The following is a 22,480-nucleotide window of genomic DNA, read 5'->3' as shown; positions in this document are numbered from 1 at the left end:
TGGGGGTGGGAGGGGGCCAACTGAAGCTTACCGTGTTTTCGGAGGGGATGAGTTTTCAGGGGGACGAGTCCCGAGAAGTATGTTAGGCAGCCAGGAAAGGTTTTATTTAAAATCATTGCTTGGCAAGAGGGGCAGCCTCATGGAAATGAGATATCACCAGGCTTGAGCAGAGGTTTTTTTACATCCTTCAGTGACATATGACCCAGAAGCCAGGCCAGAAATCTACATTATGGTCACCATAAAAAAAAAAAAAAAAAGTATCCCTACCTCTTTACTTTGTAGGGGATTTGTGTGTAAAGTGTAGAAAAAGTGGGTATAGACACTGCTGTAAAATCAGCCACACTGATTGTGCAACTACGGGGAATATACAGAATGAGTCTGGAAGATCTTGTGCCAGAAAGAAACGTAGTGCTCAGGAAACAAAAGAAATGAGCGAATAGACCCCCAGCGATGGTGACCTATCGGGAGGACCCAGGAGCCCACTGAAAGACCTCCGAGTGGCCAGTCGGAACAATTTGAGCAGCACAGTGAAGTAGGTTGTACTTAATTATAGCCCAAAGTATAAAATAGATAGCTGTAAGTTCTTATTGATATAAATAAGTGATCAAATAAATTAATAAGTGTGGGAAGAGGAATCTCCCATGCAGAAGAATTTCAAGTGACTTCCGAAGCTGCCTGTCCCCCAGGGGGTGACGTGTCACTCCCTGCCCCTGAGTGTGGGCCCTGCTTAGAGACGCTGGCAGAGTGCAGCCTGGAGAGAGGAAGAGTGTCTTTACACAGGAGAAACCTGGCTGGTGGCCAGCGTCAGCGTCACCTGTCGATGGCATGCGTCCTTGATAGGATCTCCCTCCAGGGTCTTCTTCCCCACAGCCCAACCCCAGGCTAATAGGGAGAGAAATTTCAGAAAAATCCCAATTGAAGGACATCCTACAAATTGAAGGACATCCTACAAAATACCTAACCAGTATTCTTTAAAACCGTCACAGCCAAGATGCATCTAAGGAGACGTGATGACCAAATATGACCAAATATATGACCAATGGGATCCTAGAACCAAAAAGAGAGATTGGGGGACAACTAAGGGTCTCTGAATAAAGTATGAACTTCAGCTAATAATGGAATTAATTGTAATAATTATACCATACGGAGGCAGATTTTCATGAGAAAAATTCAAACGATTTCAAAAGTAGCATCTAAAAAGAATCAAGGATAAATGCTAGAAATCTCGTTTTCTCAGTCTGATTTCTTGAATGATAGGATTTACTGAAAAAAAAATTTACATTTGGAATAAATAAATATCAGCGTTTATCTTTTCACAATCGCTTGTGGAAGGTCTTGTTAAAGCCATAGTAGCCAGATCCTCTCCTCTGTGCTGGGACCCCACCGTGGACGTGGCTATGGTCTAAGCATATGGGTGAGGGTTCCTATCCCCACGGGCTGGGTACAGAGTGGCTTTCTACAGTTTTCTATTAAATAGGAGGTTCTAAAACAGACATAGTGCTTAGGATCATGGGCATAAGCCAGGTAAATTGGAAGAATTAAAATGATTGCAGACATTGGAAGACCCAGATAATATGTTATGTGCTTTTAAAGCACAACGTTTCCTGTTTCATTCAGCCTTGCATATTTCAAGATTAGACAGGGAATCATGAATAGTAAGATGGGGAAGGAAAAAGGTCAGGTATTAATGAATGTAGCTGAACTCATTTGTAAGAACTGAGGAAGCTCGTGACATTTACACTTGCTAAGTTTGTGAGTTGGATGTTGAAGTTGTAGAAATCACAACTCCTTTGATGGTTGTCGGGGAGGGGAGATGGGAAGGCCTAATAAACCACTAAAAATTTGTCCACTGTGGGAGCCGTGGATGTGCACTATCTGAAAATTCTTCACACATTCTAGTATTCTAAAGGAGAGCACATCTCACCAAAGGCACTGATGTTCCTCTTCATTAATGACTGTTTTTCCATTGCTGATATTTTTCTCTTTGCCCCTGGAACATACTTCGAAATGTTCCAGGTTAGCAGAAAACAGTGGCCATGCTAATAAGCCAGTGCAATTTAGACTTTTGTTTTTGTTTTGTTTTGTTTTGTTTTTTGGTGGTACCGGGAATTGAACTCAGGGGTGTGTTTCTTATTTTTTATTTTTTGTTTTGTTTTTAATATTTTATTTATCGATTTTTATGTGGTGCTAAGGATCAAACCCAGGGCTTCACATGTGCTAGGCAAGCACTCTACCCCTGAACTACAACCCCAGCCCCTATTGTTTGTTTTGAACAGGGTCTCACCAAGTTGCCCAGGCTGACCTTGAACTTGGCAGTCCTTCCTGAGCCTTCCCAGTCGCTAGGATCACAGGCTGGAGCCTCTGCAATTTGGACTCCCTTGCTCATAGGTACATTGTGTATCAGAATTGGTTCGTCAGATTGACAGCAAATCTCTAGAATGAAAGCACTCGGGCGTCTCTTTGCTTTCCCAACTTTCCAATGCACTCAGTGTCTTGAGATGCTCACGGGGAAGCTTAGAAAATGTGCACTTCCAGGTTACTCTTCAGAATGCTGATTTGCCTGGACATTTTGCACAGTAAAATGAGTCGATCCATGCCGAGACCCTGAAAACTGGTGGATAAGCTCACGTTTTCAGGTGCTTTCTTACTGAGTGTTTAATTTAGACCGATCCAGGCTGTTTAAAAAAAAAAAAAAAAAAAGTACACCTCATGCCCAATAGGATGGTTGCTGTCAAAAGACCAAAAATCAGAAAAAGGGCAGGTGGTGGCAAGGACATGGAGAAATTGGAGCCCTGAGCACTGTTGGTGGGATTGTAAAATGACACAGATCCTATGGGAAACAGTATGGCAGTTCCTTAACAAAATATAAAGTTGTCATGGGATCCCACAATTCCACCTTGGGTAATGCCCAGAAAATCAAAAGCAGGGACTCAGAGAGGTTTGTATCCCCACGTTGAGAATGCTTTCACAATAGCCAGAAAATGGAAGCAATTCAAAAGTTCATTGACAGATGAATGGATAAATAAACTGTGAATAAACATACACGGGAATATTATTCAAGTTTTTTTAAAAAGGAAGGAAATTCTGACAGCAGCCCCAACATGATGAACCTGAAGGACATCATGCTAAGTGAAAAGAAGCCGTTCACAGAAAGGCAGGCGTTCTGTGTTTCTGCTACATGAGGCATCCAAGTGGTCAGATTGACAGACACAGAGAGCAGAGTGGTGGTTTTCAGGGCCGGGGAAAGGAAATGGGGAGTATTTTGTTCTGTGAGCACAGAGTTTCCATTTGAGAAGTTGAGGAGGGTCTGGAGATGGATGGTAGCATAACGGGCTCAATGTACTTAATACCACTGAACCGTGCACTTAAAAATGGTTAAGATGATAAACTTCATGCTATGTGCATTTTACCACAATTGAAAACATTCTATGGCATACTGTGCCTTTGAAGATCTGCTGAGTACTCTGATCACTGTTTTAAAAAGTGGGCAGTGATGCTCTGGGGCCACGGTATGTCCAGTGGCAGGGGTGATGCCATCGTGCTGTGGATCCTGCCCCTCTGTAAATGGAGACCTGGGAACAAGAGCCCGGCCACCAGTGGGAAGTGCACGCGCTCACAGGGGGTGTGGAGGACCAGGGACACTGTGGGAGGAGGAGCAGCAGCCAGTTGAGCACCCATCCCACCTACTTCAAGTGTCTTCCCGTTGGTTGGTTGTGTGGAACCAGCATCAACAGGTTTTTAAAATTCATATTTTAATAATGACTGGGCTGCACTTTGTTGTCTGTGAAATGAGTTCTAGTAAGTGGTTTGGACACATTTAACTCTCCCCCCACCCCCAGAACAAGCGGATGTCTTTCATAATAGCCACAGCAGGAGCATTAGAGAAGGGAACTAGCATGTCCCCAAGACCAGCTGAGCCCTCTAAAACTCCCCAGATAGGATTCACAGCACTGTGGCATCCCAATTTTAGAGCTCTACCTTTGAGCCTTGGCTTGTCTTTTAAAGCCTCCTCTTTCTTTTAAAATGAAACACGTAATCTACTGCAAATATATTTTCGGTCCCTGTGAACTTTACACTCAAATCCAGTAAGCCCCCTGACTTTGGCATTCGGGGATGCAGATAGAGCAGTACTGACTGGTAGTCGTGCACAGGGTCCTGGCTACTTCCTGTGGTCTTCCTCATTTGATCCTTGCAGAGGCTCTGACCTCCTCTGCAAACACAGAAATGGCGAGTGTTCAGGCACCTCCCCGCAAGGTCACCCAGCTGAGTGGTACAGAGGCTGGCTTTCAAACCATGGCCTCTTCCAGCAAGAAGGAACATTCTTAGATGTGGTCACACTGGTGGCTGCAGAAACTGTCACAGTTTCAAAGAGCATAGAGACATCACAGGCCACACAATCTTGAACCATTATCCAACAAACCCAGAAAACAAATCATTGAAAGACCCTCTCCAAGGTAGCGCGTTGAGCAGAGCTGAGGTCTTGCTGATTCGAAGGTTCTGTCCTGCAATATTCAGCCAGGCTTAGGAATAGGCGCAGCTTTGCTCCTGACAGTAGCGGTGCGGAGGGGCCTGCTCCCGACTCCTGCAGCGGAGAGGATGCCAGGGGAGCTGAGCCCTTCGCCCTGTCCTCTGGAGTCAGCCATCTTTACCGTTCCACTCATGTAGTCTCCCTTTCCCCTCCCCAATAAAATATTTAAAAACAAGTAAATGCCTTCCCAAATCATTCCTGGGAGCTCGGCATACTGCCGTTTCTCCCTTAGTCATTTTACTCACCCTTTGTCAAAAGGAAACTCCGGTTATGTTTATCAGCATCCATTGTCACTTTGGAATTTATTTTTTTAAGCAATGCAGCTTAAAAATTCTGCTATCAAGTAACACTAGCAGGCAGTCTGAATAATAGATAAAACCCAAGCTTTGTGATAAGACACTTGTAGTGAGTTTGAATCCCATCTTGGACAACTCTCTAGCCTGGCGGCTCGGGGTAAGTTACTTAGTATCCTCAAGCCCTAGTTTCATCATTTATAAAATATATTTATAGGCATGTCTCTTTCAGAGGGTTACTGTGGACCTCTGGCGGGCTCGTCCATGTTATTTTCTTCTGCTGTCGCCACACACCCCTGAACCCTCTGGTGGCACTGGGTTCTGGCACCTCTCCATCTGTACAGGGAAAGGTCTGTTGTTTATTTTCTCTTTTACATGTAGTGTATTTTTATGTCTTTAGGAGGTAGTAAGACCTTGACTCTTGTCACAGCTTAATTAACTTATTGAGAGTTGGAACAGCCACTAGGTTCCATATTGCGTCCTAGTTAGAGTTGAAGTGTATTAGCTGTAATTAGCGATACTGCATGTAAAAAGCCACCAACTGGCCTTTCTGTTCCCCCACAGGAGACCACAGGTTCCTGCCAACTCCTGTCAATTTACTTGGCATCTGGCAAGTCTTATCTGCCACACAACTTGAAATTTTAATCAGGAGTTTTAGTATTTTTGTTGCTTCTGAGTCACTTTCATGAGCCAGTCTCCTTAATGCAATATGCACAATTTTTAAATATTTGCAAATACATACTCACGGAGGAAAATATTGTAATAAAGGATGGGAAAACATAGGAAGTATTCCTTTCTTCTCGCCGACCTTAGCATAATTACCCACACACCAGTTCCATAGTGCTGCTGGAGGAAACTGCCACAAGCTCAGTGGCTTGAAACAATACCAGTTTCTTCTTGTAACAGTTCTGTAGGTCACAAGGCCAGCACAGGTCGCACTAGTTTAAAATCAAGGTGTCACCAGGGCTGTGTTCCTTCTGGAGGCTCCTGGGAAAAATCCGTTTCCTTGTTTTTTTTTTTTTCTAGCTCCAGAGACTGTCCTCATCCCTTGGCAGCCAGGTAGCATTTTTAAGTCTCTCTGACTTCCCTGCCTCCCTTTTCCACTGACAATACCTCTGTGGTTCTGTGGAGCCCTCCTGGATAATCCAGGATCATCCACACCTCTAGGGGAATTGATTAGCAACCATAATTCCTGTTGGCTTTAGATCTAACACGCTCAGGTGCTGAGTATTAGGATGTAGACATCTCCGAGAGGCACTTATTCTGCCTACTACATCTAGTAAAAGCCTATATTTGAGTATGTTTCCGTAATTAGGTTAATTGCATTCCCCACACCCGGACATGAGTGTTACAAAAAGTTCTAAAGATCCTTAGTGAAAAAGATAATATTTGAATAATTCAAACTGTGTTGAAAAATCGAGGGATGACTTTTTAAAAACATGGTTCTAATTTCTTCTGCCTACTTACTCTCTATATAAATGATTTTCCCACATATATAGACCAGTATATTTTGGGGTGTCTGTATACATAAACACATATAATGCATTTTCCTGAAATTTTTAGTGAGTATCCTGGGAGTAAAATGTTGGACTTGTTTTGTCTACCTGTGCATGCCTTTTGAATCATATGCGTCTCCCTAAGGTTTATATTATAAAATGGAACCGGCAGCTTTTAAAAGCTGTAGGACTCTGGTCTTCTCTGTGGAAGGCATAGTGATTAGGAGGTGAAAGATGCAGATGAAAGTTAACTTTGAATCATTAGTTTGCCTTTTCCTTGAACTTCCATTAAACCAGGTAGCTAAAGCCTCGGTAGCCATTGTCGACACATGAGGAGGCCTCCCAGGCCTATAAGTGAACAGGTCATCTCCTGTGGCACTAGAGGCTCCTTAGGAAGTAACTCAGAGGCCAGAACAGGACAAATACTGATTTCTATGGAGCGGTCAGGAGAGGTGTTTCTTTCTCTTTTTTTCTTTTTTTGTTGTTGTTGTGCTGGGGATTGAATTCAGGGGCAGCCTACCATTGAGCTGCCGCCCAGCTCTTTATGTTTTGGGAGAGGATCTCACTAAGCTGTGCAGGCTGGCTTCAAACTTAGAGCCTCTTGCTTCAGCTCTTGAGTCACTGGGATTACAGGTGTGCACCACTGCATCCAGCCTCCAGGGAAGGTATTTCTGAGTAGATGTCACTTACTCTCAGGCTTAGATAACAAGACAGCAGATAACAGGTCCGTCTTGTCCCCACAGAGAAACTTGGTGCCCAGAAGGCACTCAGCAAATCCTTGTCGAATGATAGAAGAATTGGGCAGAAGTGGCCCCCACCTTATATGTAGGAAATGCCCTACATATAAGTGATCTTAGTTGCCATTTTTGAGTCTCTTCTGTGCCGAACAGCAAGCTGGGGGCTTTCTTTAGACGCTCCTGAGTGAGTCATTGTTAAGCCACCTGGTAGGAGAGGCGGCTGGGCTAAGCAGAACACCAGCCCACACCTGCTTAACATTTAGTCCCACTGTCGCACAATCACCTTGCCATGTTCCCTCAGCAGCAGATGTACCTTCTGGGGCGAGTATTGCTGTTCCCTCTTACGGAATAAACTCCAGTCCAGGGTGGAATAACAATGCAGTTAAGTTTAAAATCCCAGACCCTTGACTCATCTTCTGTTTGCCTTTATGACCAAGCAGTTCAGCTTGAACCCTTGATATTGTTGAAAGTATCCGTGACCACTTAGGGACATTGTGCCAATACTGGCTCTTAGGAGAAGTACATAATTCAATAAGATACAACTTATGCTTTTGGAAAGAAAATAGGGTCCTGAAATAGGATAAATGTTATTTTAGGGGGTAATGGAAACTGTTGAGTCAAAAATGCTATAGCTGTTTTATTCTGTTTGTTTTAAAATCTTCTCGCATTGAAGACTTAAAAAAGCAGCCTCGTTTGTGAGGTTTTTCTAAGAGCTGCTTTTTTAAGCATAACTTGGGTTTTTTGCCAAATCTCTGTTCTAGCACAGTCACCTGACATAAAAGATGTGATCTAGCTATAGCATATCAGATTTGTTGACTCCTTTCTATGGGAGCTAGACCCCAGTGGTAAACTAGTTGTAGTAAATGGAGGCAAATATTAAATTGCCTTGAACTGCCAAAGTTGGAAAGAGAACGGTACTTTATGCTTTGATCCTATGCTCTATGATTCTATCCTTAGAGTCAATCAGAATACTGTCTCCAATTTAAACGTTAAGTAGTCGTTAGAATGTACTACGTTAGACCTCTATTTTTCCCCTGTTGGGACTTATCCATATTGGAAACCTATGTCAGTTTGCATGTCTGTTTTATTGTGGTCTAGTGATTCATATCCAGTTGCTTCCTGTTCTAGTGTAGCCTACCTTATGCCATAGCAATTTATTCTTGACTGAAATTACCATGTTTTTCCTGTTGGACTCCTAAGAAGTACCTACCTGAGGTCTCAGGGGGATGTCAACTTTTTATCCAGCATGCAAGACCCTCCAGAATGGGCTTCCAACCTGCTTTTCCCAGATGTGTTGGTAAAGGGCAGTCATCGAAGGGAGTACAGAATGATTGATTTTATTTTTATTTTATCTGCGCATGGCTACAACTCGGAATCAGAACGAGGAACCAGATGGATTGGTTCCACTAGTTCACTGCAGAAAGGAGGACTACTGAGTCAGCCTCATAGGCAGAGAGCTGAATTTGTCCTGGATTTGGAGAAGCAGTGACTTTCAGTTGACCTTAGCATGGCCAAGCGGAAGTGTTTAATGATTGGTTGATCTTAAACTGCAGGTGGGCCGTTATGCTAATGGAGCTGTCTTCCATTGGCTGGTTGGAGTAAAGCACTTGTTGATTGGCTCACTCTCTGAAGCACACCCACTGGTGTAAGGTCAGCACTGATTGGAGAACTTCTCTAGAGTGTGGCGGTTGTTGATTGGCTGGTTAAAAACTGTTTTAGAAATTGTATGATTTTTTTAAAAAATTATATCATCAAGAAGCAGACCTGGTATTCAAATGGAATGTTCTCTGGGTCCCTTGTTCTGTTACTGTATTTCCCTTCTCCTTTATATAAAAAAGAAAACCTGTTCTTATGGCTTAATAATTAATCTGCCTTAGTAAGTGGGTGAGCTGCATGATATGGACTGGAGATTTTCTGAACGTAGATAAGGCTCTGGTTTAGACACAAGCTTTGTATAAACTGCCCTCTTGGATGTTTGTCTACATTATGCATCAGGTTTACCTTTCTCCTTCCCAAAAGGTTTGCCATCTCTAAATTTGGAAGTCGACTTATGAAAGAGATTTATGTGTTATTTTAAATATCTTTAGCGGACAGTGTCATTTCATTTAAAAATGGTAGTCGTGCTTCCCTGTGGTCTGTGTCATAAGTTCCCTCCATAATCCTGAGCTCAGCCCTATAAGATAATAAGAACTCATTGTGGGGGGAGGAAACAGGTTTTAGTTGAGCATCTTTTCTTCATTCCTTCCTTCCTAAATTTTGGGAACTGTCTAGCCAGTGGAAGGACTGACTATTGAATTTTTCCACTGAAAGAATACATCTTATACCTAAGAAGTATGGGGTTGCTGAAATTATACTCATTTAATTTATTCCAGTATATTTTTGGTATTTATTATTTCCCAAATTGACTTTACTAGATAGATAGTATGGGTTTATTATTTTAATTTTGGAGTTTATGTTACATTCACTTTTGATGTTATGTATCTTATGTCTTGACAAATATATAGTGACATATGTCCACTCTTATAGTATTAAATAGAGTAGTTTCACTGCCCTAAGAATTCTGTCTCTGCCTACTCATCCCCTCCCCCAGTCCTGGTAACCACCTATCTTTCTACTGTCTCCATAGATTTGCCTCTTCCAGAATGTCATATAGTTGGAATTGCTTTTCATGACACTTTTTAAAGGACAGTAAGGCAGACTTTATTCATAATGACTACTATAGTGGAATTTTGCAGTAGGGCAAAGAGATTGGGTTCAACTCCTAATAAACACCAGGAAAAGTTGGGAATGGATAGCTAAAGGGGCAAGAAAATTAACTAAGAGGAAACTTTGTGGGAAGGGTAGGGTTCTAGCTTAACAAACCTAATAGAATTCTTGCTGAAACAGGCCAGGGTGATCAGACATCATGTGGAGGAAGGAGGAAGATGAAGATCCTGATCAGAGAGTGAAGGTGGAGGATTCTGTCCACATCAGCTTGGCAGGATTCTTGCTAACAGTGGGTGATACAAATATAGATATAAATACACGTAAGTCAAGGCCTAATTGTGAAGAGGAGTCAGAGGAGTCTGACCAAAGTGTGATCAGTGAGAGCCTATAGGAATTATCCAGTACCCAGGCTTCTCAGATGGGCATCCTTCACCTAGTGAAATGCATTTACAGTAATTCCTGTCTTTTTGTGGCTCTAGAGCTTGTTCCTCTTTAGTGCTGAATAGTGTTCTATTGTCAGTACATACCTCAGTTTTCTTTATCTATACACATAATGAAGGATCTTCACTGCTTCTAAATTTTGGCAATTATGGGTAAAGCTGCCATAAACACCTATGTGCAGGATTTCATGTGAGCATCGCTTTTCAAGAAAAATTTACAGGGAAGTTGTAAAAATGACATAGAGAGTTCCTGTATACACTTTATTTAGTTTCCACTAATGTTAACTGGCGTTAACATATTCACTTTTCCACTTAGGTTGCATTGTCAAAACCAAGAAATTAACATTGGTATATTTGTATTTCCTAGACCTTTACTCAGATTTCACCAATGTTGACACTACTTTTCCTTTTTCTGTTTCATGATCCAATTTGGGATACCACATTTAACACTGCATTTTCAATTTAATTTCTAACTAGTGTGGGCGGGTTATACTTAGTAAGTGCATTGGTAACCTCAGCATGTACCAAGACAGTGAGTAAGAACCTGTCAGCCATGAGGAAGTAATGTGGTTTCATTGAGTGAGCACATTTCATGATAACATTGCCACCTCGAATGATTGGGCAAGCTTGTATCCGGTTTTGGTGGATTGTGCAGGATTCCCAGTGTACAACAAGCAGTAATGCAGGATTTGTTCAGGGTTGCCGTTGCTAAGCAAAACATGAATGCTTGTGGACAGAAGGTCATTTCAAGGTTGAGGTCTTCGATATCCTGGAGACAGCGGGTAGCAGGGCTGCAATGAGCTCTGTCACCGTCGGATGCTGCAAGCTGGTCAGAGGGTGAGGTGTTCAGGTGGTCCTCTAATGAGTGTCTCACGTGTTTTGCTGGCAGAAGGACTCCATGAAAGATGACAGAGGAAGTCATTGTCATAGCCAAGTGGGACTACACGGCCCAGCAGGACCAGGAGCTCGACATCAAAAAGAACGAGCGCCTGTGGCTGCTGGATGACTCCAAGACGTGGTGGCGGGTGCGGAATGCGGCCAACAGGACGGGGTACGTGCCGTCCAACTACGTGGAACGCAAGAACAGCCTGAAGAAGGGCTCGCTGGTGAAGAACCTCAAGGACACCCTAGGTGAGTGCGCCCGGGTGGAGAGCAGGAGCCGCCTGCGTCTCACGGGGAAACGTTGCATCTTCCTGTTTGCTCCCGTTGTTGTTCTCTTAAAAAGGTCCATCTGAAATGTTGACGTCTTCCTCGTTGCCTTTTCTAAAATCTATTAAATCAAGGGATGAAGATGGAGAAATATGTTGTGTGTCATTTCACGGAGATGTTTAGAGTTTGGAGTTTTATGTAAATTGACACTTCTGTGCTTTTGGACCCCCGGCACAGGTATCTGTCTCCCCGCATCGAAATTCCGAAGGATACGGAAGGGGAATGGCCACCTCCAAAACTGTCCACAGTGCTGACTCTGTCATTCATTCCGTCACATCTTCCCTGTCCTGCAAAATCCCATCCATTTGACTCTTACGCATAGAGAAGGAGGTGGCGGAACTGCCCCACCCGCAGGTGGATGATGTTTCCCAGCACAGTCCCAGGCTCTTGCCGAGGGCAGGTACCTGTGTGATGTCAGTGGACACCTCGGGCTACTCAGGTGGACGCCTCCGGGAGCTCTGTTCCGTCCTCCCTTGCCTGGTTCTCTGCCTTCGTGCTTCCTTTTCCCCCTGCTGTGTTAGTCTGTGTTATGTCACTATAACTAAATAACCTGAGGCTAGGTAACTTCTGTTTTTTTTTTAAAGATTTAATCTGGCTCACAATTTGTTGTGCAAGTTTGAAAGGCTGGGTCTGGTACATGGCGTCATGTGGCAAGAGACAAGAAACGTGTGCATGCACTTTTTATGTGTGTCCTAATCTCTCTCTTTAAAACCACCAGGATTCAATCATGGCGCTCCAGCCTAATGAATCTACCTTCCTCATCCTCCCAAAGGCCCCGCCTCCTAAACACCATAGCAGGATTCAGTTTCCACCCTCCTGATACCACACTGTGCAGGTTGAATTTCAGAAGACAGGTCCTTGTTGGACACACTCAGACCACATCTAAATCCCGTCACTGGGTTTCAGGACATGGGAACTGCCACTTCCCATCATGTGAACATGAATGACATCTAGCCTTACCTTCCTATGCACATGGGACTTGCTCGCAGTAGTTCCTGCTTCAGATGATCAGAGAAAATAATTACGAGGGTTCTTTGGAAGAGTGACTGATCTGAGCTGACATTTTTAAAGCCATCATTACCACTGTGAGTACAGAGATGTTTACAGCCAATACTGCTAGGTTATCACTTAGAGGCTGACAGTTGAAATAGTCAGTATTATCACCTGGACAGCATTTACTTAGTTATTTCTTTTGATGTCTAACAAAAGGATTTACTTCATTTTGAGGGGGATGGTAAGGAATCTGTGGGAAAACTCAAAAGGAAATTATACACCAAACGTTGTGAGTGTTGCGAATGTTCATCTTTCATTTTCTGCAGTCTTGGAAGGTATAAACTCTCTGTTGAAAATCATGTAAAGTCTTCGTTTATTGGGTCGGGTTTTTGTGTTACAGTTTTTCTCATGCCTTGGAGAGAGAAATGATATGCAGAACTTTGAGTCACCAGGTTAGTGACCATCAGATTGTGAGCCTGATGCAGAAATTCCATTTTTTATTAGGAGTCTGGTTTTTTCCACTGAACTGTCTGCCCTTTGTCTTTTTTTTTTTTTTCCTTTTTTCTCTTTTGTCCTAAGCATGGCACATGAAAGAAGTACTCTTTTCCTACACTTGTGATTCTTTTTTTTTGTGGGGGGGGGGGTACCAGGGATTGAACTCAGGGGCACTTGACCACTGAGCCACATCCCCAGCCCTATTTTGTATTTTACTTAGAGACAGGGCCTCACTGAGCTGCTTAGCACCTCACTGTTGCTGAGGCTGACTTTGAACTCGCCATCCTCCTGCCTTAGCCTCCAGAGCCCCTGGGATTACAGGTGCGTGCCCCTGTGCCTGACTCACTTGTGACTCTTAATTAACTCTGTGGTAAAGAAGTGATGGCAGTTAGGGTACATAAATACTGTAAGATTGTCTGGCACTTAATTTTATTTATTTTTTCCAATTTCAGCCTTTTACAAGGTACCTTCCTTTTGGTGATGCTAGACATTGTTAACTTGTTTTGTCTCCTTTTATTTTCCTTTTTTTTTTGTTTTCTTTCTTTTTAAAAATATTATCAGGATTCTAGTAAAGCATGAAATGCCCAGAAATTGGCAAGTGGTGAATAAGGCAAGGCATGCCCTCTGGGTTATCTCGAAGTGCTTTTTTGAGTAACCCATCATTCCCCTTGCTTGGTTTCTTAGGAGAAAAGATGAAGTTACAAGTGGAAGCTGTGATCCGTACCCTCTCCCCCAGGGAGTTTAATTTCCCCGAGATGTGATCAGTTCAACACGTCCGTGAACACCCAGGCTCTCAGACTGGATCCAGGAGCTCGGCCTCAGACCTGGTGCTGGCCCGCTCCGCTGTCCCTGACAGATGGCCGCCCAGCTCTGCTGGAACGCTTAGGCTTCTAGAGTCAGCCAGTTCCATTTTTGGAGAACACAGATTGTTAGAAAGCTCTTCCTTAAATAGAATCAAATTTTTGCATTTCTTTAACTTCCTCCCTTGGCTCCCATTGTGCCCTCTAGGGCTGAGCCGAGCAAGTGACTTGGAGAGTGACCGCACTCCTGTGGCTTCAGTCTCAAGTCAGGCCACACCGTTCTTTGGAAATATTTATGTTAAGCATTATATGTTGTAAAAATATAGACAAAACTATGTTTTGACCATCCAGATTTTTTAGTATCCATTGATATTCATAGCCTCAAGTCCTTTGGGGTCAGTACTCCATCACCAGGGAGAGGTGGTCCCATATTTAGGGTGTTTTGTTTTGATGTGTTTATTATGCTCACTGAGAGTTTGCTATTTGTTGATGACAAGGGATCTTGTTATTGCTGTGTGTGATCCCCCCCGCCCCCACTGGTCCTGTTTGAAGCGGGATCAAGTGGCAAGGGAGGCCCCCTGACCAGAAGTTCTCATATGGAGTGACTTCTTCCTACCCTGACTTCCACACAAAGCTTATAGACAAGAAGGAAGGTAGGCACCTTTCTGTAGCCCCACTTGCCTCCCAGTAATCTCTTTTCTTTTTGTAAAGATTGAAGCCAAAGTATTCATAGATTCCTATTTAATTATTGTCATCAGTGTGGCTTCAGAGTGAGTGTGATTTTTATAGACCACTTGTGCAGAGAGCAGAAATGATCTCCGCTGTACATTGGGAATACGAGCAGTGTTGAAAACTATACTGCGTGCTTCAAGGTTCTATTATCTACTGGTGGTATCATCCACATTGGTAATTTTTACTGCTGTGGGAATCCACCTGATACCAAAATCCAAGGTTTGGAATCAGATGGCTCTGGACTCCCCCACAAAGTCTCAGCATTATGTTACAGTTGTAGATAATGGCAGCTCTCTACAGCTCCCTCCTGCTCTCTTGTACCCAGCTACTGAGCTGAAGTTGGTAGTGAACTTCATTTGTTACTTAGAATACTTTGTTAGAGCAACTTGATGAAAGCAGTACCTTTAACAAAAAGATCTCTCTCTCTCTCTCTGACAAAACCATTAACATTCTTTTCCTTTAATAATTTATCATTGAATAAAACAATATAAGCTCTTATTTTCACACAGGCAAAACATTTACACACTGAATCTCTTCTCATATTCAGCTTATGATCATGAATAGTCAAGAGAACTTTTCCACAGATAACAAGGAGCAATTGTCAAGAACAATTTCTGCGGGCAGAATCCACTTGATATCTTGAAAGGCGCAGACTGCACAGTGCTGAGCTCAGCAGTGGGCGGTCTCGGGCTACCAGCTGGCCTTGACAGTGCAGCTTAACTTACAAAACCCTGTGAGCTGTGTTTTAAAAGCACCGTGCCATATCTTCTGAGGTGGAAAGATGCTCCCAGAGAGGTATTTTTTAAAGACTTCCTTGCAAGTTACTGAAGAGCAGTTTTTATTATCAGTCTGATACTAACTGGAGTCCACCACAGTCCCAAAGGCTAATTCTCTTCTCAGTGGCTCACTCAAGTTCTGGGGACTGACCATAACCAGGAAGTTACAGGCCATTTATAATCCAAAGGGTATCTTCCTTGGGAGGGTTTGTTCATTGGGATGCATGCCTGTTGCTCACTACCTCTTTTAATGTCTCTAACCAGAAAGTGACCTTCCCTGGTGGTTGCTGTTCTAGCTTTTACTCCAGTGTGACCGTACATAAGGCCAGTTAGAAACCCATCAGAACTCCCACCCCAGTGATTCCCAACCAGACCTGTGGAGCACAGGGAGGCTGCTGAGACAGGCTCCCCAGTGGTTGCCCACCTGTAAATTAGCCTTTCCCTGGTTTTGGCTTTGCCTTTGGGCCCAGAGTGGGGCATCTCCTGTGGGAGAAGTTGACACAGTTATCAGAGGTTGGGTTTGACTTTGGCATTAAACTGATCAAAAAATACAAGAGTAGTACAGCGGTTTGATTCCATTATATAAAGTCAAAAAAACAGTTCAAGCAAATCCTTGGTGTTAGAGTCAAGGTAGCTCTGCTCTGAGGGGAGGAGGGTTGTGCCTGACAGGGCACGAGGGCCTCACAGTGATGGTGGTGCTCTACCTCGGATCCACCTAGCAGGTTCCTGGACACACCTACTGCCTGAATACACAAGCCAGACACTTATTTCTGTAGCTGCTAAACTAATGTGTTTTTAAGAAATTTGCTTTAGGAAAGTATCAATTCCAAACACCCACCATGAGTAAAGGCAGAACTTGAAAAGAAGCTGCAAACTTAGACCTTGCCTGAAGTTGCCTTTCCGTTTGGAAGAGGAAGGGAATGAACAGGCCATCAAATTCCTATTGCACAGTAGGATGATTGCTAGGATGAAGTCTAATGGAGGCAGAGGAGGGACAGAACCCACAACTGCAGGGAAATCCTACAGGGAGGGAAGTTTCCAAATGCAGACTCTAGAAGGGCTCAGAGACTGCCGAGCAGGGAAGAGGGCTTTCAGGAAACAAACCTTTATTAAACGTGCCTGCCTAGTGCCAACCTCTGTCCCAGAGGTCAGATGGATAGGGACCCTGCTCTTGGGGAGCTTAAATGTTTTGTTCAAACTCAGGAATCTGTGAGGCCCTGTGTGTGTCGGCATGTGGAGTAGCATCATCTTGCTGGGGCATGAAGTTCCCAGCGGGGAGGTAGGTAGATGATCAGGCCTATTTGGTAGGCAAGACCGTGCATGCAGGCCCTGGGGGCCGTGTACCGGAGTTGAGCCTCTTAGCTGGGCGTTGATGAACAAGCTGAAGATTCGTGCAGAGGCATTCATGATTCTCTACAGGGCTGAGGAGGAACCAGGAATGGAAAAAGGGGAGGCCCAGGAGACAAGCCTCCACTGGGCCAGATGGGAGACCAAGGTGTAAAGCAGGCAGGCAGAGGAGCGAGCTGGGAACTTGGCAGGAGGGGTGGGCACCATGTGAGGCACCATTAGGAGAGGAGGAGTGTAGATTGACCCCTGCTGCCTGCTTGTGCACTGGGGCAAGGTGACATTGCCACCTGTGTGACCATTCTCTGCCCTCTGACTTGTAAGACATGCTCAGAGCTTCGTTGCTGCCCTTGAGAAGAATGAGGGATTGTGGGCCAAGTAGTCAAGGAGGGTCTGTCCTGGTGCAGGAAGCGTGTAGGCAGAGGCAGGGACAGTGTACACAGAAAACCACGGAACACTTTAAATGAGTTTTCAGTGAAAACTAAGGAGATGCATGCCTCTGTAAGGGAGAAGAGAGCATTAGAATGGCATTCATTAGTGACTTTTTATACCTTTATCAAGTCTGATTTTAGATTGTGGGAAGGCTAATAAACAAATTCCACATATATCCCTGCCTGTGTGTGTGTCGTGCATCTGAAGATGAGACACGGGGTATCTTGGATGGTGCACGTGCTCCACCACTGAGCTATAGCCCAGCCCAAACCTGCCTGGTTTTAACACCAGTCGTCCTTAGAGCATTTTTTAAGCATTAGGATCGCCAGTCTTGAATGGCGTCGTATACAGGCTTCATGTGTTTGTCAAAGGAAGTGTGACTGGTAAGCCTGGTCCTGAGTACCCCTCTGGGGTAGAATGCCCACCATGGGACTGTGCTGGACCCAAGAGAAAAGTCCTTTCTGTTCTCATGTGTCTGCTGACTTAAAGCTCTATAGCTGTTAGTGCCATTTAGTTTTCTCTCATTTTAAAGCACGCCTGTTTGTCACAAAAGACACCACAAGTGCTTTAGTCACACTCATTAATTTTATTAAGATCAGACTGTCCTAAAATTTTCTGATTCAGGATTCTGGCTATAGAAAGTAGTAGGCAGGAACCAGAGCGGCCATAGAATGCAACAGAAGACGGGCTGTGCCCAGGCTCACTAGCTGCCTGCAGCCCGAGCTTGCTAAATAAACATAATAAGAGCGACAACTTGGAGTTATGCGGGACTTTACCCTTCACCAAGCAGTTTACCCTTAAATGCATTTTTCATATCAATAATAAAGACTCCAGAATTTCGTCTAGGAAGGATTTGGGCAGTGAGAAGGAACTCTTGAGCCTGCGTTTCATACTAAGCATACCATTGTGACTTAGTTCAAAAGGAAAAATGCTTTTCATCATGTTGTATGTGAATTTATGAAAACATGAATTGCTCATATAAAGGTAGGTGATACCACTCAAGGTTTGCCTTGATAGCATGGCTAATTACAGATGGGAAAATTCGGCCTGAGAGTGGCTGTGTGCCCACTGTAGGAACTCATCGGTTGTAGTTAGGAGGCCCAGCGGGAACGTCAGCTCCAATCTGAATTTTTTTCTTACTCCAAGTTGACCATCTAGGTTAGGGGTGGGCCTCTCCGTGCATTTGAGGGGAGACTGTTCCAGAGGCAGCACTTGCAGAACACCGCGATGCCAAGTTCTCGATTTAGAGGAAAAGCGAGGGTCTGATTTGCAAAACTTGAGTGAGGACAGAGGATTGGGTGGTAATAATGTATCATTGTAAAGTTCCTGGGTCCCGTGAATGTCCTTGTTCAATGAGTGTCCTGCCCAGTATGATTCTGGGCAGAATACTGGGGTGATAAGAGTGGTCACCAGCTTCGTCTTTAGTGGGTCAAGGAAAGTCACATTCTTTGCACTGTTCTTATACCCCTTAAAATATGTGGATGCACCAAGGAGTGACTTAGAGATCACTCCAGGCCATAGAGAGAGCTCATGGCCCCAGGTGTTGTGACCTGGCCTTCCAGCTCTGTTGGGCATTTATGGTGCTTACAGTGACTTTGGTTTGGCATGAGCTTTCCAGAGACCAGAGCGTATCATCGAGTTTCTGCTGCTATTGGATCTAAAATGTGAGGAAAACACCAAATGTCAAAGTGTCCAGCTGATTCTTCATCGGAATGGTTCCCCGACTCCTGACTCAGGATTTCCTCTTCATTATTGAACAGCCTGTCCAGGATGCAAGTGAGGAAATCCTTGCTTCTTGCTGGACCCACTCGGACCCTTCTGATCCAGCTCCATCTGTGCATTTGGTTTTAACAGAGGTAGAGTAGGGGTCACTGGGGAGCTCCTGGGCTCCCAGCCTTCCCTGGTTGCAGGGAGAGGTCAGGGAGTTCTCGTCTCGGCAGTCGAGGACTGGATCTGTCACTGGGTTCATAAATGTTCTCACGGGTCTGAACAAGGGCAGAACTGTTGAGGTCGGAACTGAAATGTGGGTAGGAATGCCACAGCCTGGTTGTCGTGGAAGCCAAGTCTGAGTTCGGCTTGATAATTCTTCTCTCTGTCCTTTGAAAATCCCTCCTAAGTCCCTGCCTTCCCTGCGGGGTGACCTTTGAAAACAATAACCAAAGGCTTTGAAATAGGCTGCAGGCATTGTGTAGGGGTCACCAGTGTAACAGGTTGTGTTCGGATCAGACTTGAGGGCCTGGTCTGGTGTTATTTCATCGGGTTGGGATATGAAAGGAGATTAAGGTCTAGTCCCTGACTATCTGAACTTGTAAAATAACTGGGGAAATAGTACTGGCACAAAGTACTCCTCATTCAAACTGTAGCACAGTCGCCCTGTCCCGTTGGATACTAGAACTGAATCGTGTAGTCTGGCACCTGTGCATCAGAAAGCAGCATGACAGTGGTTAGGAAGGAGGGCTCCTGGAGTCTAGAATACCTCCATTCAGCTAGCAGGTTTGTCACCTGCTGGTTGAGTGACTGGGTAAGGTGTTGAACTCTAAGCCTCATTTGCATGATCTCTGTAATGGGCAAAGCGACTGCTTGTCTCTGCTTTGAAGGTTAAAGGGAGGTCATTCACGTAAAGCATGACTCTGGTCAGGATCAGACTCACAGAGAGCTGGGATTGGCTGACAAGGGGAGCCTCAGCCTGCGCGCGCGCCAGCTACCCACGGGGCAGAGAAGTGTGGAAGGTACTCAGTGAGCCCATGGACTCGATCAGCGGGAGCCCTCGGTGTTTGGGGCTCCCACACCGCACGGACTTGATTCCATTTGAAAAGAGAACCCCCAAGGGGTTCCACTTGGCTAATGGAGATGACCCTGGAATTGTGTGGTAGGCATCCTGAGCCTGGTCTTCAGTCTGGGACTGAACCTGTCAGCAGAGGCTGGGGATGAGTCCTCAGAGTCACCCAGGGATGACATCTTCAGCCCTGAGCTTAGCAGTGAGAGTGGAGGGTGACAGAGAAGAGGGAGTCTTTGAATTAAAGCCCCTGGGACACTGTGTTGATTGGGTATGGGACACTTAGAAAGATCAGTCTCAGATGATTCAAGGGTTTTGAGCCTGAACAAACAGCAGAAAGACTCAGAGAATTAGGGAAGCAGGAAGAGAAACTAGCCAGGAGGACAGTTCCCATGTGGGTTTGAGCTGAGGGCAGATACCAGCGGACTCGCCGAGCAGGAAGCTGCAGGTCTGGATCTCCAGCTCAGGGGACACAAAATCCCCACTATTGTTCTGTCATCCTGCCTTAGTATACCACAGACTGGGTAATTTGTAAAAAAGAAAAAGAGACACTTGCTTCTCACAGCTCTGGAGCTGGAGAACTCCTGGAGGGTGCGCCCTCCTGTGCCTTGTCCCATGGTGGAAGGCAGATGGGCAGGAGAGCGAGAGCCAGAGAGTCGAGAGAGCAGGAGCAGCGCACTCTCGTGGTAACCAGCCCACTTTCGAGTTAGCACATGCATCCGCGGATGAGGGCAGCGCCCCGTGGCCTGGTCACCTGGAGGTCCCACCTCGCCACACTGTTACATTGGGATTAAGTTTCCAACACGTGAGTTTGGGGGACACATTCAAACCATGGTACATACTTCCATTGGTTCAGTAAATTTTATTTTTGGACTCATGGAAATGATGTCATGTAGCATCATTCTGAGGCATTTCTGAGGCAGCTCCTGAGGTACCTCAGCCAAACTGTCAGTCTTTCCCTTGTCTTGAGGACTGACCTCAGGCCTCCTGTCTACTTCTGGCTATTTTCCTGTCCCCTTTGGACATGACTTTGGCCCACCAAACCCAGAACTCATGAACTTTCAGGAAGGATCTGTGACTTCTGCCCACAATCCCACCCCTCCCCTTTTCTTTGTGAATGGATGACTTTGGACACAGTTGACATCCATAGAAGAGTAACTAGAGAGCTGAAGAGAAAACAGGAGAAAAGAACTGGTGAGTTGAAAGCCATCACTGCAGCCTGCCCTGCGGAAGGCCACGGAGACCCGGTGATAGCATCTGTGCCCTCGCTGAGGAGCGGGTGGCCCCACACTGCAGTGAGGCCAAAAGCTCATCAGCAGAAGAGCCCCGGCCAGATCCCCCAACTGAGTTTGCATGCATTTCCCCCATAAGTGGACAGCACTGGTTAATTCCTTTTAAGCGCCTATTTCGTGCCAGATACTACTACAGTGCCCACCCACAACTTTATTTCATCTTCACTGTAACCCTAGAGGCACATAAGAATAACCTTGCTTTCATGTAATAAAACTGAGACTCAGAAATTCAGTGATGTACCCAATGTGAGGGGATTGAAGCTTGAACCCAGGTTGGGCTGACTTGAACCTCTTGTTATCGTTCAGTCTCAGGACTCAGATTAGGGGAGGAGGGAGAGAGGAACCTGCTTGGTTGTTGGTTCCTGCACGGCACTGAAATCAGTGAACTCTGCAGTCACTCCCTGGCCCCCACCTGCATAGGTGATTATTTGTTGCCCCTCCACAGCCTGGAAAATGCTAGAGAACAGCTCCTTCAGTGAGCGTCCATCCTGGCCCAAGGGATCGATGACCCCTTATTAGTAACGATGCCCTGGTTCTTTATTGCTGAGGTAAGCAAGAGCCATTCATTCAAATGCCTCAGGAGCTGGAGTCCCAGGACACACCTCCTTTTTCACGAATGGATTCGTGTCCTGGCAGCAGTACTGTCCAGGGCACGTGTGTACGATGGTGCACACCTAGTGTCTCAGCCATCTTTGTCCTGGGTGACTTCTTTCCACGACATGTGTTTCTGCAAACAGGCATTCCCCGGGATTATAGCCTCTGAAATGCCTGTGTTTTACAAAACTATTAATCAGCTGTCCCTTGTCTTAAAGATAGTCATACTTGCAAAAAAAAAATTAGAATATATGGAAAAGAATAAAGAAGAAAGTGAATCTCTTGTGATCTCATCACTCAGAAATAAATGCAGTTGGCCGGGCGCGGTGAGGCATGCCTGTAATCCCAGTGGCTCGAGAGGCTGAAACAGGAGGAGCACAAGTTCAAAACCAGCCTCATCAACAGTGAGGTGCCAAGCAACCCTGCAAGACCCTGTCTCTAAATAAAATACAAAATAGAGCGGGGGATGTATCTCAGCGGTCGAGTGCCCCTGAATTCAGTCCCCAGTCCCCTAAAAAAAAGAAGGAGATGAAGTTAACATTTGTGTCGTTCTCCCAGTGTATATACACGTATATTTGCAGGAACACGTTACAGATGACTCCTGGCTGTTACGAGTAGTGACTGTCACTGTAGTTAGTCCAGTGTCCTACAGGGTGCCTGTCCTGACACTTACTGAAACTAACTCTTCCTCTTGAAAATTTTGTATGTAATGGAAGGAAAAAATTCCAATATCTTAATTCTGTTTCAGATGTTCAACTTCTGCAGCGGGATTGTTTTATCATCTCTTCACCAGCTGAAGACAGGGACTCTGGCTTCTCAGAGTTGCACTTCAGCACC

At 44.9% G+C, this 22,480-nt stretch overlaps 1 protein-coding gene across 2 annotated transcripts in view; it reads left to right on the top strand.

The window, feature by feature from the left end:
• Nck2 (NCK adaptor protein 2) overlaps window positions 1-22,480 on the top strand; it is a 140,373-nt gene that overhangs the window by 85,815 nt on the left and 32,078 nt on the right. The window contains exon 3 of one of the 2 annotated variants that reach the window (XM_047523318.1): window positions 11,093-11,331. In XM_047523318.1, the coding sequence (XP_047379274.1) occupies window positions 11,106-11,331 (226 nt within the window). In that variant the 5' untranslated portion in view covers window positions 11,093-11,105. Of the gene's footprint in view, window positions 1-11,089; window positions 11,332-22,480 lie in introns of both variants that reach the window. The other variant, XM_047523317.1, reaches the window with a different exon arrangement.

The sequence above is a fragment of the Sciurus carolinensis genome, chromosome 13, assembly GCF_902686445.1.
Source record: "Sciurus carolinensis chromosome 13, mSciCar1.2, whole genome shotgun sequence".
Taxonomy (NCBI): domain Eukaryota; kingdom Metazoa; phylum Chordata; class Mammalia; order Rodentia; family Sciuridae; genus Sciurus; species Sciurus carolinensis.
Note: the sequence above shows the minus strand (reverse complement) of the source record. Positions and strands in the feature narration are given on the sequence as shown.